This window comes from Branchiostoma belcheri, unplaced genomic scaffold (assembly GCF_001625305.1).
Source record: "Branchiostoma belcheri isolate BF01 breed outbred unplaced genomic scaffold, Haploidv18h27 scaffold30, whole genome shotgun sequence".
Taxonomy (NCBI): Eukaryota; Metazoa; Chordata; class Leptocardii; order Amphioxiformes; family Branchiostomatidae; genus Branchiostoma; species Branchiostoma belcheri.
The window spans coordinates 1,578,263-1,595,938 of record NW_017803910.1 but is presented as its reverse complement, the minus strand read 5'-3'; the positions used below and the strand labels follow the sequence as shown (position 1 = coordinate 1,595,938).

General features: G+C 40.8%; 1 protein-coding gene across 1 annotated transcript in view; it reads right to left on the bottom strand.

The window, feature by feature from the left end:
- Positions 1 to 17,676, bottom strand: part of LOC109474115 — a 60,182-nt gene that overhangs the window by 11,024 nt on the left and 31,482 nt on the right. The window contains exons 41-67 of the mRNA XM_019774322.1: positions 16,934 to 17,104; positions 16,533 to 16,592; positions 16,315 to 16,374; positions 16,103 to 16,159; positions 15,819 to 15,899; positions 15,490 to 15,525; positions 14,969 to 15,268; positions 14,334 to 14,588; positions 13,912 to 14,004; positions 13,172 to 13,477; positions 12,545 to 12,799; positions 11,638 to 11,799; positions 9,652 to 10,080; positions 9,068 to 9,238; positions 8,687 to 8,710; positions 8,273 to 8,380; positions 7,375 to 7,588; positions 6,654 to 7,006; positions 5,882 to 6,049; positions 5,477 to 5,518; positions 4,588 to 5,151; positions 4,056 to 4,226; positions 3,095 to 3,202; positions 2,026 to 2,592; positions 1,485 to 1,655; positions 908 to 1,027; positions 393 to 706 (exon numbers count right to left, since the gene is read on the bottom strand). Coding sequence (XP_019629881.1) covers positions 393 to 706; positions 908 to 1,027; positions 1,485 to 1,655; positions 2,026 to 2,592; positions 3,095 to 3,202; positions 4,056 to 4,226; positions 4,588 to 5,151; positions 5,477 to 5,518; positions 5,882 to 6,049; positions 6,654 to 7,006; positions 7,375 to 7,588; positions 8,273 to 8,380; positions 8,687 to 8,710; positions 9,068 to 9,238; positions 9,652 to 10,080; positions 11,638 to 11,799; positions 12,545 to 12,799; positions 13,172 to 13,477; positions 13,912 to 14,004; positions 14,334 to 14,588; positions 14,969 to 15,268; positions 15,490 to 15,525; positions 15,819 to 15,899; positions 16,103 to 16,159; positions 16,315 to 16,374; positions 16,533 to 16,592; positions 16,934 to 17,104 — 5,360 coding nt within the window. The remainder of the gene's footprint in view (positions 1 to 392; positions 707 to 907; positions 1,028 to 1,484; positions 1,656 to 2,025; positions 2,593 to 3,094; positions 3,203 to 4,055; positions 4,227 to 4,587; positions 5,152 to 5,476; positions 5,519 to 5,881; positions 6,050 to 6,653; positions 7,007 to 7,374; positions 7,589 to 8,272; positions 8,381 to 8,686; positions 8,711 to 9,067; positions 9,239 to 9,651; positions 10,081 to 11,637; positions 11,800 to 12,544; positions 12,800 to 13,171; positions 13,478 to 13,911; positions 14,005 to 14,333; positions 14,589 to 14,968; positions 15,269 to 15,489; positions 15,526 to 15,818; positions 15,900 to 16,102; positions 16,160 to 16,314; positions 16,375 to 16,532; positions 16,593 to 16,933; positions 17,105 to 17,676) is intronic.

Sequence of the window (17,676 nt, the reverse complement as noted above, 5' to 3'; positions counted from 1 at the left end):
AGAAAAAAATACAGAGGTACACATCAAAAAGGCTGCTGTTCACATTTTCCCATTGTTTTCCCATTGAAAATTTGTTGTTCCTTTCTCCATTTACCTGCTTTACCTGCTAAGTTCTGCTGCAGTAGCAAGGTTATCCACCATGAGACCTAAATTTAATCTTGACCTTTGTCTTCCTAGGACCATACTAAATATTATCACAATCCATTAAGGCCTTCATAAGTTATGCTTACCACAAGTATGAGTAAACATGGATACACACACACACACACACACAAACCATAAACAATACCTACATTTTTATGTACAGGTAATAGACGGCTTGAGTGAAGAACTACATGTATAAGAGTAAACTATATATCTGTGCAGTGTTTCACTGGTGAACCAAACCTTACCGAGATGAAGACATTCTGCCTGACATGGTCGAGAGCAGCGCCTGTTGAAGTTGACCCACTCTGGTAACCGATAGCGGCAATCGCTGCCAGCACCTCAGCCTCAGTGGAGAACGTGTTAAGCACAAACTCGTTGTTCGTCTGGTCGCTGTACTGCACCACTCCAATACGCGTCAGGTTGGATGACACGTCAAAGTTGGCAGCGATGCGAGTGGTGAAGGCCTTGAGGAGGTCAAAGTTTGCCGACCCCACACTTCCAGAACCGTCCAGGAGGAAGACTACATCCAGGTTGAGAGATCGATTCGAACAGGCAGCATCTACAGAGGGAGGAAAATGGCCATAGCTTCAAAATTTAAGCAAGCAAGACACAGTATAATCAATATGTATATTATGACTATTACATGTTTAAATGCATTTGCATATTAGATTTTCCAACTTCCTCAAATTTTTTTTCTAAAAATCTCTCTAAAAACTAGGTGATTAACTCAGTGAAGCACACCTGTCGGGTAGTTACTTACAATTCTCACAGACTGGACCATGATACCCCTCAGGACACAGACAGGTGTAGTCAGTGGTCAGGCCCACCCGCTGACAGGTACCTCCATTCAAACACGGACTGTTGGCACAAGGGTCTGGTGCTGAAAATACATCAGAATTTGTAACTGTGAACTGATTTGTGAAAGAAAGAAAATGATTTTGAACCAGTTTAGCTCACTGATCAGAAATGAAATAAAGAGAGCTACTCTTCTACTGGCCGTGACAGAGAAGACAGATTCCTAATCACTTCCCTTTCCTGAATTTTATGGTACTTTTATGTTCTGACTTCAGTTGGGGATGTAAGGCAGTAGAAGAAGAGGGATGGGCTCCACCTTCCAATACCGTGCCCCAGACACAGTGGATCAACAACCAGCTTGCTGACCTTTGGTTACAGGTAGACTACCTTTACCTGTAACCTATTTGGAAACGTTTTTTCAGAATCTTGGTGTCTTTTGGTAGTTGTTTGTAGTTGAAAATGACTGTTGTAATCTATCTACATATCCACATGGTGTCATTGTGCTTGTTATGACCTACTGGAATGAAAAAGGGCATACTTACCAACACAGATGGGGACTGGGTCTGACCAGATGCCGTTTCCAAAACAGGTCGTAGTGGTTGACCCGAGAAGGGTGTAGGTGGGGTCACACTGGAAGGTCACGACACTGCCTTCAAAGAAGTTCCCAAACCTGGAGCCGGACTCAGGTGTACCAGGATCACCACAGTAGGCAGCTGTGAGTGAAGTATAGGAAGGATTGCAATGCCTTAAACATGTTGAGTGTCACAAAGAGCTGTCACAAAAAGGAATGTTTTACATATACATGCTTGTATGCTTAATCCATCATAATGAATGATACAGATAGATGTCAGCAGTAAATGAAGCTAAATTATTAAACACAGAGAAAGAAAATGATTGAAGATAAACAGCAACACAATTATTTGAAAAAGAAAGGAGGTAGGTAGTTATTTTCCTGTCCATGGTGCTGAAACTTGGGCTGTTAGATTTTTCCTCTAGCTATTCCATTGTCATTGTAATATCATGCTATGCTTGAACATAGCACTACATTATGTCAGACTTAACAGCAAAAACAATGTTTCTTACCATCACAGATGAACTCTTGAAGCTCACGACCAATGGCATCAAGGGAAGCGAAGTCCGTGGCCTGTAGGACCCTGGAGCTGTCTCCCGAGATGTCCAGTAGAGTAGTGGCGCTCACGCCTGTGCCGATACCGACAGCGTAGACAAGTGTGCCCGCGTTACGCAGCACCTCCGCTGGCGTCCTCTGGTCATCAGATGACTCGCCATCCGTCGCCACAATTAGAACATTGGGCGACATGGCACGATCTCCGGCAGATTCTACCAACATGTTTTGGCGTACGAAATCTAAGGCTGATCCTGTATATGTGCCGCCGCCTTGATAGCTTATGCCGTTAATGGCATCCAGTACCTCATCCTTTCTAGAATACCGATTCAAGTTGAATTCTAGGCTGTTGGTGTCACTGTACTGAGCAACAGCAATTCTGGTTCTGTTAGGAGAGATGTCAAAGTTGCGAGAGACACTGTAGGTGAAGGATTTCACCAGTTCAAAGTTGGGGGCCGTGATGCTTCCGGAGCCGTCAAGCAGGAAGATTAGGTCCAGGGCAATGGTGTGGTTCAGGCAGGGGGTGTCTGTGGATAGATGATGATTATATTAAACTAGTATTAACTTGTGAAACAACTACATACCTAACAGGGACTGACAACATCTATCCAAGCTACATGTATGTTTCAGCCTAGATTTTGCATCTTGTAACCATGTTATCAATTGAAAGTACAATGTATCTTGGTATAGATGGCATTCAGGCAGTGCCAAGACATTGACAATGTTTTTCTTAATTGATGGTAAAATATATCAAACATTTTCACTATACTTGTTCATAATGCCCACAACCGTACACATTAAAAAAATCATGAGAGCACAATTTACACTTACAGCAAACAAAATAAGTCTGGTATAAGTATTACAGTACATAATATCTTCTTGGTGCAGTTCATTTTTATCAACACAAAGTTAGATGTAATAAGTGCACAACTGTCCTAACAGACATTGGAAGATGTTATCATGACCAGCATGTTTTGTCTACTATATTTTCTGACTGTCTAAGGAAACAATGATGACAGTGATACTTACAGTACTGGCAGAACTGTCCGCTGTACCTGTCAGGACACAGACACCTGCTGGTGGTTCCCGTGGGCTGGCACGTTCCACCATTCAGACAGGGGGAGGGCTCACACACATCTGTGTACACAGGAACAACATCAGAGGCAATGTCACATCCATACAGCAGCACACACCATACCTTGTAGATGCACACACCATAGCTACCGTTTCTGTGCACAACTGTTGCTGTACATGCTATTGCTGCAAACACCATAGCTGCATACTCCATTGCAGTACACACCATAGCTGCACATAGCTAGTGCTGCACACACCATAGCTGACACCTTACAGCTGTGCACACAATTGCTTCTTACACCATTGCTTCTTACACCATTGCTTCTCACACCATGCATAATTGCTGTTAAACAAAGAAGAAAGCATTCATGCACAGTGCAGTGTTTATTATAAGCAGCAAATGATATTCTCCCTCTCTCTCTCTGTCAGCCTAGTACTGTGCAAAAGAAAAGTGCAAATAATATGAAGCATCATGACTGCATATACTAATAGCTATCAGCATAAGAGATATTGAGGCAAGCTTGTGATTGCAGTGATTATTTTTTTAGGAAACACATACCTGGGGACAGAGTTCCAAAAATTGCTACACAGGATTAAGAAGCAAAAGGGAAAATGATTTAGACTAGATATGACTAAGTTAATATTACATTTATGTCAAGAAACAGACATTCCAAGGATATGAAATCTAAAATTCTGATCATATTTGTTAGTGAAGATTCAGAGAGAAATAATACCAATCATCACACAAGGCTGCTATCACATTGATAAGAGTAATATATGAGTCTACATGTAAATACAGTATACATGCAGACATATTCAGATTAATATGAAAACCTTTACGTTGACCGAGACATCTCTTTTGAAGTAAAAGTACTAATAAAACAAGAATTCCGTATAATATTATATAGTTCCTTACCCTGGCAGACAGGAACTGCATTACTCCACTGACCATCACCCAGGCAGGTCGTTGTGTCCTCTCCGATCAGGATGTAGCCGTCATTACAGCCGAACGTCACCACACTGTCGCTAAAGAACCCACCACGGCGGTACCCGTTCACTGGTGTGCCGGGGTCACCACAATAGGTCGCTGTACAACAAGATTTGAGAATATCATTCACGGATGAATGATCTTTATTTGTATGTTCTTGCCCATGAGGGCTATATGCAGTACACATAGTTTCACATAAAACGTGTGATATTTGGTATTGTAAGAAACAGTTATTACATAATCATTATTATTCAAAATGAAATTAAAAACAGAAATGGTAACATCTTAACATCTTGTCTGAAAAGCATAAGCAGCATTTGAGCAAGGGGTATACACCATGATGTCACAGCCAGAGAGTGGTAGGAAAAAGTGGGTGATAGTTGGGTGATTTGCCTACCGATACTTTGCATGTGTCTTCAAATCATGCAATCAACACATGGCTGTTGGGAATATAGCTTACATTGGCAGATGATCTCCGGCAGCCTGCGTCCCTCCGTGACCAAAGTTGCAAAGTCCTGGACCTGGAGAATCCTCGACGGGTATCCAGAGATCTGCAGAAGTGTGGTGAAGTCTACCTCGCTTCCAACACCAACGGCAAAGATGGTGATACCCTGGCTCCTTGCAGCCGCCGCTGAGCTGACGACGTTGTCTTGCGACAAACCATCCGTTAGCACGACAAGGACGTCCGGGAACGTGGGGCGTGCACCAGCAGGGAGTGAGAAACTGCTCTGACGGACATAGTCTATGGCAAACCCGGTCAGCGTGCCGCCGGTGAGGTAGTTGATTTGGTTGATCGCATCGATGAGCGGGAGTTTTGTGTCGTAGCTGCTGAGGAAGAACTCGTTGCGTACGGTGTCACTGTACTGCACAACGCCCACGTTGGTGGTGTCAGAAGAAATGTTGAAGTTGAGGACGACCTCGGCGGTGAAGTCCTTCACCAGCTCAAAGTTGGTGGTCCCAACACTCCCAGAGCCGTCAAGAAGGAAGACCAAGTCAAGCCCGCCATATGGGAAGTTGGCACACACTGTAAAGTTGAATCAAACTCACATGTAAGATTTTAAGTTAGTAAGAATATTGATTGACAACAAAACATTATGCCAGCGTTAGTATTATACATTTTGTTGTAAAAGGTTTGACACGGTGTTGATGTCACACTTCAGAGAAGCCACATGACAAGTCTCACTGAGGAAGACCAGAGTGACTGGTCAAAAACTCTAGGTGAGAACCTCTTTGTGTCCGAACAAAAGTTTTACCATGATTAAAATTTATAAAAGGTGAACATTGCATATCAAACAACCCTCTACCTTAAATACATTTGAATTAGTAGATGCACATTATGATATACTTACCAGGGGCACGAGGGGTGGTTGGGGGTGGGGTAGTTGTGATCTCTGAAATTTGATGGAATGAATTGTTAGTGAAAGAATAGCTTTCTTCACTTAAATCTAACATTCATTATTAAATGGAGTTACTCCACACTTCAAACAATATTTCTTAAAGTTAATTTCTTAAAGTTAAAGTAAAAAAAATCAATGTGTCAACATACAAGTCTATCTGAAGGGCCCGGTAACCCTTGCAGTGGCCACTTCTACATTACCCCACTGGTGGTGTGATTAGCCTATAGTACATTATGTAACTAAAACCTTAATAACATAAACCCGGTCAATAACTGAGTGTTTATCATTTAAAAAAAACTTTTAGTTGCTGATTTAATCTTTACATTATAAATTTTGTTTGTAAAGAAACAAACCTACCTATGCACATAGGTACACTGTTGTCCCAGGTGCCATTGACACAGGTGGCACCAACACTCCCAGACAGGTAGTACCCTGCGTTACAGCCCCATTCCACGTTACCACCTTCAAAGAAGTTTCCATATCTCCATCCATTCACAGGAGCACCAGGGTCACCACAGTATTGCACTATAGAAAGATACACATGTATGCAAAACATTACCAAGAAAGCAGACTTCAAATTCAAACTGGAACTTGTGATTTATAAGTAGTTTGCAAAAACATAACAGTTATGAACCCTTAATACAGTGTCATGTAATACAGTAATACAGTGCAGTGTTTGTTGTGAGCAGCAAATGATATTCTCTGTGTGTGTGTGTGTGTGTGTCAGCCTCGTACTGTGCAAAAGAAAAGTGCAAGTGATATTAAGCATCATGACAGCATGTACATGTACTATTACAATAGTTATTGAGCAGAGATATTGAGGCAAGCTTGTGATTGCAGTGATTATTTCTTTTAGTAATACTTACCTGGAGACAGAGTTCCAATTATTGCTACGCAAGATTAAGAAGCAAAAGGAAAAATGATTTAAACTGAATATGACTGTTTAACAGCTACGAACCCTTCATATATACCTTGACAAGGGCTTTGAAATCATAAGAATTGCAATGAATGCAAGAAATGCAAGAAATGCAAACAATTATGTCATGTAACATTTTATAAGTGTATGCCTAAAGAAAGTTTATGCACACACATCCTGTGAGGAAAACCACAACATAATTAAAGTACTCACAGTCACAAACAACTTCCTGTAATGTCTGAGCAACGTCAGCAAGTGCACCAAAGTCAGCAGCCTGCAAAATCCGGTCAGAGTTTCCAGCAATCTCTAACAGGGTTGCGAAGTCGATTCCGCTCCCTATTCCCACGCCAAACGTCGTGATGCCCTCCCTCCTGGCTGCATCTGCTGGCCCTTGCACGTTGTCACTGGAAACCCCATCAGTGAGGACAATTAGCATATTCGGGATGTCTGGTCGGTCGCCGTCACCTGGGCTGAAGGATGTCTGTCGAACAAAGTCGATGGCGGCTCCGGTGAGGGTGCTACCTCGCTGATAGCTGATGGCGCTGATAGCATTCAGAACATCTGGCCTGGGGTTCAAACAAAAAAAGCAGAGATTGCGGACTTCAACCCTTACCCATACTGATTTGTTAGACTCTCTTCTAGTCCCACAGACAAATATGTGTAATGTTACTGTTGTTTAATGTTCTTCTTTTTCATGCACGTCTTACTGAAAATCTCTACTGTTACAGTGATATTATTTTGAATGCTACACACAAAACTGTACAATATGGCATTACATTCCATGTATTACAATGTACTTGTCAGATACTAGTAGATAAATATCATGAACAGTATCATGAATACTAAGGACAAAATGATCTTACATTGAACTTTTATGGTATTAGTTATATCATGATCAGTGTCTGCCCTAAACCTTATGATCACTAAACCTTACCTGGTGTGGAAGTCCCCCAGGCCAAACTCCCTGTTGACACTACTGCTGTACTGCACCACTCCGACCTGAGTCATGTTGGCAGCGATGTCAAAGTTACGGGCGAGCGTCCTGGTGAAATCCTTCATGAGGTCAAAGTTGTCGACCCCAACACTGCCGGACCCGTCCAACAGGAACACAATGTCCAAAGGAACATCACGGCCCTGACAACTTGCGTCTACATTGTGGAGATTGAACAAAAAAATTGTCTACCAAACTTTTATGACATTTCCAATCAGTTCCTGATGCCTGCAGATGATCATTTAAAACATAAAAGGTTACAAGTAAAGTAACAGTACCAAAATAATAGTGACAAAAACTCAGGTACAAAAGACATTCCCTTTCAATTGGTTATTAAAGTGGTTGAAGTGTATCAATATCTTATCAAACCTAAAACTGTTACTGTGCTGTAAAAATGTTTACTTTGTATTATGCTGTATGGCCTAGTGTACGTTAGAAATTCCTATTAAAAAAATTAACCAGAATTCTTCAAGGACTTTTTTGAGGAAAAACATATCATAAAACTACATTGTGAATTTCAACTATATTGTATTGTGAGAGTCTTACATGTACATTACAGAGCAGTGCAAGTGGTGTTTGTAAATCATCATAGCTGTTAGTATTAAATATCGAGAGAAGCTTTTGATCACTGACAGCAGTTATTCTACATACCTGGAGGTGGAGTTGTAATTATTGCTGTACACGGTTAAGCAGTAAAAGAGAAAAATGATTTAGACTTATCACACGTCAGAAAACAAACTAATGATGAGAACTCTTAAAATTTGTAACTCTACAGTATTATAATTGAAAGTATTATGATTGTAAGAGGGTTTTAAAGTAACGTAGAAGGGTAACATCTTACAATACTGGCACTGTGGTCCCTGGTAGCCAGCAGGACACACACAGCTGCACACACCATTACTGTTGTCACAGATACCTCCATTGTAGCACACTGTGATATCACAACAGTCTGAAATGTGAAAAAAAAAACATTGTCTTCATTCTGATATTCCGATTTTAATACAAGCTTTAGTCTTATCTTATATAAATACTGAGCTAAAGTCCTGCAAGGACTAGTACTACATGTAGGTTAGACAGTCTGATAATAGAAAAAAAACAATGTCAAACATCACACAATGTGCACAGTGCAGTGTTTCTCATGTGTAGCAAGTGGTATTTGCAAATAACCATACAACATCCAAGCTGTTAGTGTTACGTATTGAGGGAAGCGTTTTATTACAGTAACAGCAGTTACATGTACATGTATTCTACATACCTGGAAGTGGAGTTGTAACTATTGCTGTACAGGATTAAAGAGTAAAAGAGAAAAATAATTAAGGCTAATTACGTCAGAAACAGACTAATGATGATAAATATCGAAACTTATGAGAAAATGTTTGTTAGGGAAGGTCCAGTGAGAAATATTTGTCAATAATCACACAAGATTGCTATTGTCAGTGTCAGTCTAGTATTAAGATTAGTATATTACATCTGAAAATCTTTAATAAGTAGCTTTGGCAAAAGGATAGAGAAACTGTAGGTACAAATGAACATAATAAAATAACAGTTAGAGACCATATTGTTAAATGTAGTTAAACCCTGTGAAATAAAGTACAATCTTAGTTGACAAATGCACACCAGAGGCACCAAATCTCACCTCTACAGGTTGGCAGTGGGTCGCTCCATTGCCCATTAGCCAGACATGTGCTGTTGCCTGAGCCAATCAGATCGTAGCCATCGTCACAGCCAAACAGGACAACACTGCCCTGAAGGAAGCTTCCCCTCGTGTAGCCGTTTGTAGGAGTACCAGGGTCACCACACCACGCCACTACAGAAGAAAGTTTCACATTCAATATCACTGGTTTACATTGTAGATCAGCAATTTTCAGTACTGCATGATTTTATTTTGGTTTAGAAACTCATAAACTTACTGACTTTATTTTAGCTTTGCAAATGACCACAATGCTAGCCAACAATGTTTAGATATTGTCAATACTTGCTTTTCAAGTACAAGTACTATGTAGAAAAGATATACCATAACCAATTACATTTTAACATGTATTACTCCAAGCAATAGGTTGATCATCTTATTTTAACTAGCAGATGGTGAAAGACTTTGGTAAATACAATGCCATGTACATGTAAGCAGTTAACATTGTATGGACATATGTGAATAAGTACACAAAGGGCTTGAATTGGTATACATTAAAAAGGTATTGAAATATAATCATGCCAACTTACAGTTGCAGACATAGTCCGGTAGAGTTTGAGAAGCCAAAGCTAAGTCGTTGAAATTATTGATCTGCAGAATGCGATCGTCGATCCCTGCAATCTTCAGCAGTGTGGCGTAATCTACACCACTCCCGATGCCGACAGCGAAAACTGCGATCCCCTCCTTCCTCGCTGACTCTGCCGGTGCAACCACGTCATCCTGGGACACCCCGTCAGTCACCACGATGAGGATGTCTGGGTACCCATCGCGCGCGCCCGCCACCGGAGAGAACGCGCTCTGCTGGACAAAGTCGAGGGCAAAGCCAGTAAAGGTCCCCCCTCGGAGGTAGCTGATGCTGTCCAGGGCTGTGACCACCTCAAAACTGGTGTCAAAACTGCTGAGGAAGAACTCACTACGCACGGTGTCACTGTACTGGACAGCTCCGACATTTGTGGCCACTGGAAAAGGAATGAGGTGGTTAACATCATCATTATTGACTTAGGGTAATACTAAAAACAAGATGAAGTGATTAAAACCTCAGTCAGCCCCGTTAAAACAGATCATGCAACAGTGATCAAGAGGGCAAGGTTTAAGGAAAAAAGAAAATTGTGCATCAGCCATCAATATTCCATTTATTTACATAAACTGTCACTTTCATCTATTGGAATACTGAAAAATGAGAACAAGTCATCATCATCATCATCATTCATCCTCCGTAGAGGTGGAGCATACAAAGTTAGTTCGCCACAACTGTCTGTCATACATCACTGAGAAAAGTTCATGTCCCTCCAAGCCAGTTTCAGTTTCAATAAGTTTCTTAACTGTTATGTTTGGGCGTCCAACTCTTCTCTTACAGGTATCAGGGTTCCAGAGTAGAAGCCTACTGGCTGGTTCTTCACTACGTATTACATGACCGGCCAAGCTTAGACGTCGACATTTGACTACTGAAGTTACATTTGGTAGCGAACCGTATAACTGTTCATTAGTAGTGTGTTTCCACCATGGTGTATTGAAAACCACTCGCAACATCTTCGTGTATGTTCCGTTTAGTTTTCTAGAATGTGACATATTCATGACCCATGATTCTGACCCATACAAAAGAATTGTTTCAATACATGCCTTAAACACTTTGATCTTAGTTTGTTTTCTAATGGGCGCTTTCCAAATCTTATGTAGTGAGTGAAGAGCACTCCATGCCTGTGCGATCCGCACATCCATGTCATGAACACTATCAGAGTACCCCCCTAAGTATTTGAAATCCGCAACACATTCGATTTCAGTGCCATCAGTGGCAAAAAGTAAACTGTCAGTAGTAGGGTTTAGATGCATGAATTTTGTCTTGGAAGCATTCAAGTATAAACCTATTTTTTGACATAAAGTTTCAACTTTTGTGAGAAGATTTTGTGCATATTTTATTGAGTTTTCCATTAAAGCAATATCATCAGCAAAATCAAGGTCTGGGAGGGTTTCAGCTGGGTATCGTCGGCTCCGACGACGACGGAGAGTAAGCCCGTCTGATTCTGAAATCGAAGACCGGAGCGCATAGTCGAGGCAAATAACAAAAAGGAAAGGGGCCAAAGGATCGCCCTGCAGGACTCCAGTGTTAATGCTAAATGCATCGGTTTCTCCCTCAGGAGTAATAACCACAGCACTGGTGTCCTCGTACATGACTCGAATAGCGCTGACGACATCCAGCGGAATCCCATACGCTTCCAAGATATGAAACATTTTGTGGCGGTTAATCGAATCGAAAGCCTTGCGGAAATCGATAAACACAAGTACTGCCTCTTAGTCAAAGTTTCTCAACTCTTCTACAATGAGAACAAGTCTAGCAAGAATAAAAGTGGTAGGTGGACACCATATACCTGAATGATGCCAAAGACACCCACTATACATGTTCTTATTTTTTCTCAGAGCTGCAACATTCTCATAGATTACGTTTGGACTCTTATCTGTAATTGTTGATGTTGTGCTTGGTTGTGATTGTTTCAAACAACATGCAAATGTTGACATACTTGAAGAGATAGTGAAATGTCTGGACACCCTTTCGGCAAAGTCCTTGACCAGTTCAAAGTTTGGTGACGTGATGCTGGCAGATCCGTCCAGCAGGAACACCAGGTCAGCCCCGGGGTACGGCAGGTTGTTACACAGGGGGAAGAACGGTGTGGTGGGCAGGACTGAAAAAACAGAACCATGTTTCTAGATCAAGATCATGTAACTTAAAGGTGAAATGAAACCTACATGTATGTCTTGGGGAAGTTGCATCGTAAAACGTGCTATTATATAAGGAGTCAAATGACTAAAAAATTAAGAAATGTGAGTTTCTAGTCAAAAATAACTGTACTTTGCACAAGAAACTACGTTTTCTTGATAATCGACCGGATGGTTTTGTTGGATAGATATTGATACTGAACAAAGTATTACAATTGGCATCTTTTTCAGTTGATTTTAAGTAGCTACGTAGCTATTGTTCAGTTGTCAGGACAGAAAAGAACACTTTTAGCATAAGAAGGAGAGATTGATTGAAGCTATGTAACAAACCTGTAGTAGTTGGGCCAGGTGTAACTGGGGTCACTGCAGATAACACAATACATATAGAATTTATGAAATATGTTGAGTACAAGCTTTTTTACTTAGGGGTGTATCATTTATCATATATCACATGACACTCAAACACTTTAAATGTGAAATGATGACACAAATGTGCTATAAGAAATAGCAGTAAATGACATAGTATATTTTAGTAAAATGTTGAACTTCATTCCAATACAAGGATTACACAGAGATCAAATTTTCAACAACCACTGTCGCCTTCACCAGAAATGAGGCAAACTTTCATGATAATCAGACAGATTTCCTCATCCAGAATATTTTTTCTCTGGCTACCCTAAAATTACATTGGGTGCCTTTAACATAATTTACCTTCACACAAAAGAGCTGTAAAGCTGTCCTCAATGCCAGGAAGATCACTGAAGGAGGTAACGTTAAAGACCCTGTGCCTGGCCCCTGCGATGGACAGCAGTGTGGGCCACTGGATCTCCTCTCCGATCCCGATGGAGTACGTCAGGATGCCCTGGTCACGAGCGGCCTGGGCAGGGCCGGCAACATCGTCCGCGGAGATCCCGTCTGTTACGGTGACCAGGATGTTGGGTGCAAGAGGACGGTCACCCGCAGAAACTGGAGAAAAACATGGCACAGATGATTAGATATGCCTGGGGAAGCATCTAGTATATGCAGAAGAAGTGTTTTGGTATCTTTGAAGACAAAACTGGAGTCGGTCACAGGAGCAAAAATGCCCTGGAATGAGAGGTATCTTTGAAGTAAAAGAGCCTCTATGTGATTCTAGTATTATATCATTTCAATAGATACTTTGCCCTGTCAGTGTACAGTGTTATGAAACCATTCCTCTTTGATGGTTTCAAATATCTGTGTGTACATGTAGCTGTAGAACATGAGAGTTCCCATACTTCTGTCAATAAGGTTTTCTATAATACATGAAACAAAAGGAGAAATGAAACCAGTAGTAATATTCATTTAACCACCAGTTACCTGTAAAGGAATTTGTCCTGACAAAGTTGATTCCAGCACCAATGAAAGTGGACCCCCGCTGGCGCGTGATGTTGCCAATGGCATTGATGACCTCAGACTCATTTGTGTAGGTTATCAGTTCAAATTCGGTGTTGACTTCTGTGCTGTACTGTACGACGCCGATCCTAGTGATGTCCGATGACACGTCAAACTTCCCGGTGATGTTCTGGAGGAAGGTCTTGAGGAGGTCAAAGTTGGGGAGAGAGATACTGCTGGAGCCATCGATCAGGAACACAACATCCACCTCCAGACGCTCACATGGCAAAACTGCGGAGGACACAAAACATTTGTTTTGATTTATTGAAATTGTAACAATACAATACACGTGGGACACAAGAAGCTGTTGCTGGTATTACAGTACAGGACAGGGCATGACAGGACTCGAACCAGGGACCTTGGTTCCGAGTCGAGCCGTTTTGCCACACGACCTCACAAGATTGTTATCATTACAGTTTTCACACATACTTAAAAGCTATCAAGTGATAACAGTGACAGATGTTCCTGCAGTCAAGTCAAAGAGTATCTGACAAGGGTGCTGAAATCTGTGCTGTTGTTGAAATCTTGCTTTCCACACATAAGTACAGAAGGATATACTCAAAATATCTGTATTACTATAATGAGAGAGATTGAGATGAAAGATAAAGGTGATCCATACTTATACATATGAAGAGACTTTGTAATATATAGAGTTGACTTTTTACCTGTAGTAAGAAGAATAGTTGTAGGTTCTTCCGTGGTGATAACTTCTGTTGTTGGCAGCGGTGTGGTTGTGGGTTCTGGTGTGGTTGTTGGTCCTGGAAAAGAAACAAAGTTACATCAATATATTCATTTAATTATAAAATATAGAAAATTGTATTGGTCAACACAAATCAAATAAAAGAACGTATTTCAACAAGGTTTACTGGGTGAAGGGATCACTTACATTCACAGAGGATCTGGATCAAAATCTCATCCAGATCAAATCAAAGAATGTTTTTCCACTTTACAAAGATGGCTTTGTGAAGGGATCACTTAAGTTCACAGAGGATCTGGATCAACATCTTGTCCATATCAAATCAAAGAATGTACAATGTATTCTTAGTATTCAACTTTACAAGCTAACCTGTGTAAAAGGATCACTTACGTTCACAGAGGATCTGCAGCAAAACCTCGTCCAGGTCGTTCAGTTCGCCAAACGTGGTGACGTTCAGAACCCGTTCCCGTACGCCGGCGATGGAGAGAAGTGTCAGGTAGTTGATTTCGTCCCCGATGCCGATGGAGTAGGTGGTGATGTTGTCAGCGCGGGCCGCCTCGGCCGGGGCGTCCACTGAATCAGCTGATATCCCATCGGTGATGACGATCAGAACATTGGGCGCCTCAGGGCGGTCACCACTGGCACCTGTGAAAAAACAAACATAAAATAAGAATGTTAAAACTTCCATTGATGAAAGTTAGACATCCAGGGGAGGAGCCAGTCATTCGCCATGCGCAGAAAAGGCGCATTATTCTTTTAATAATTTTTTCATGGGCAAATTTTGCTCAGAAAGGCCTAGTTTTTTGGTAAGGAGGACGGAAGAATGTATATTTTTAAATTATGGCCCAAAAGTGAGACCATTGGCATGGTTTGACCTGTTATTACCGTAATACTTCTTCATACTACTTCAATCATACTGTGTAGGATGCCTAAGCCTGTTTCTATAATCAATTTTCACCCTGTGGCTTCATTTTTTTTTCTGAAAAAACTCCGACATCCAACAAATTACATTGGCATGGCCTTACCTGTGAAAGATTCCAGCCTGGTAAAGGTGATGCCTGCCCCGGTGAATGTCGACCCTCGCTGGTGACTGAGACCGCGGATTGCGTTGATGACCTCGGCCTCAGTCGCGAAGCTGTTCAGGTCGAACTCCGTGTTGATACCGGTGCTGTACTGGACCACGCCCACTCTGGTCTGGGTGGACGACACCTCGAATCCTGAGGCGATGGCCTCCAGGAACACCTTGATGGTTTCAAAGTTGTCGCTACCGACACTGCTGGAGCCGTCCACAAGGAAGACCAAGTCCAAGGCAAAACCTGAGCACACTGGACAGGCACAATATACATGTACTTATTATAATTGATTCAGATTTATTGCAATCAACTTGCATGTTGCCATCAAATCATGTTAACATGAAATCGGTTGAGAGTTACATTAAAATCATTTCTTACATGATATCAAGATCACAAGCAATTACACTTTTTGAAAAATGTACAAAAATGTTAACAGCAGTTATAATTGATGTCATCAAATGATTAGTACTTACATGGGTCTATAGTTGTTGCCGTTGTTGTGCTGCTTGCTGAAATTGCAATATAGTACAAATTAGTAAATTGGCAAGCATTTTAACTATAGGTATTAGCATAAATGTTGCACTTGTGGATAGGTGTGATTCAATGATGGATGGATGGATGGATGGATGGACGGACGGATGGATGGATGGATGGGTAGATAGGTGTGATTCAATGATGGTTGGATGGATGGATCTACATGTATTAATGGATGCATGGATGGATGAATGGAAGGATGGATGGATGGAAGGATGGATGGATGGGTGGATGGACGGATGGGTGGATAGGAAGACTGAAAGATTACCTGTAGTTGATGGGAAGGGACTGGTAGACACCAATACTGTTGTCTCTGCTACAGTGGTTAATACTGCAGGGGTAGTGATGGCTGAAATAAATCAACTATTGATTAGTGATTAGAATCATAATCAAGCAGTAACTATTCCTGCTGTCACTGAATTTTATGGACATTTGAAGAACAGGGTTTATGGATACCACACAGTAACTAATAGAGTGATACTACTAAGAGAGTATTACTACTCATTATACCGGTACATCATTCTACATGTATGTTAGTGTGTTACACTGTACCTTGGGTTGTTAGTGGAATTGTAGCAGGCAGGGTTGCAACATGGGTTGTTGTCATCTCTAAACAGGGATTGCAAGGTTGTGATAGTTAGAGGAGCAACAGTTACTGAGTGTAGTTCTAAACTATAACGTTACTACACTAAACTATAAAGGGCAGAAAAAACATGAAAGTTAAAGCAAAACAAACTGTAAGAAAGTTTTCAAGATAACATTACCTTGGGTTGTTAGTGGGGTTGTGGTAGCAGGCAGAGTAGGGACTTGAATTGTTGTCGTCTCTAAATAGGGATTAAAGCCCCAGTTATGATAGTTAGGAAAGCAGTTAGTACATGTAAGTTAGGAATGTAGTTCTAAACTACATGTATTATACTATTAGGGACATCAAAGAGCAAAGTTATAGCAAACAAACTGTAGGATTCTAGCTAGATTATGTTACCTTGGGTTGTTAAAGGGGTTGTTGTAGCTGGCAGAGTAGGGACTGGGGTTGTTGTCATCTCTAAACAGGGATTGCAGGGTTGTGATATTGTTATTTAGGAGAACAGCAGAATATAGTAATTCTAAACTATCTGAGGTTTTTCATTGATGCCATACACTGTAATCCAGCATGGCACATGTGAAAAGCCTGTATACCACTAAAGGCACCAAGAAGCAAACTTAAAGCAAAACGATCATAGAAAACTTTCAGGATTCTAGTCATGCTACGTTGGAATGCTGGTGGGGTCTGTAAGCAGAAGTATTTAGGAAAGCAGCATAATATAGTCATATGCTATATGTAATTGGTTAATAAAAAATCAGAATCAAAATAGACAGCAGGAAACTGTTCAAGATTCAGCTCACCAATACAGATGGGCAGGACATCGTCCCATTGGCCATCACTCTGACAGCTGGCTGATGACGCCCCCTGGAGGATGTAACCATCATTGCAGCCAAACTCCACCGTGTCTCCCAGACAGAAGCTGCCACGACGGAAGCCGTTCTCAGGTGCACCAGGGTCACCACAGCATGTCACTGAGGGACACATACAAAATATTATTATTATTATTAATACAAGTTCTACTTATTGACACCATACTTGTCGGTTTAGAGTTACATGTAAGTAGCAATATAGTGTCATAACCTTTGGTCTACCAAATATGATTAAATATATTAAGTATTATCATATCATTGTAACTATAATTTAAAGTTTTCATTTCCAGGGGTCAAAAACACACCTTACATTGGTTTGGCCTGGGGAAACTGTCTTCGGCATGTTTCTCCAAAAGTTTGATTAGTTTCATCATAAGTACAATATAGAACTGGTCTACACCTATCATTTAAAAGTTATAAAATTTGGAGGAAACTGTATCTAATTCATCTTATTTTGGAAAAAAATAACAGATATTTGCTGTCTATAATTATGATGTTTACTTAATGTTTGACCTTAAATTTACCACTAAAAATTCAACATACCACTAAAAATTCAACAAAACAAGCATTTAATATAATTATCATAAGTCAAATTCATAGGCCTTGTCTACTTTTATTAGTTTACTTTTATATCATGTTTTATAATTACCAACCATTGTTTTTTAATCTTAAAC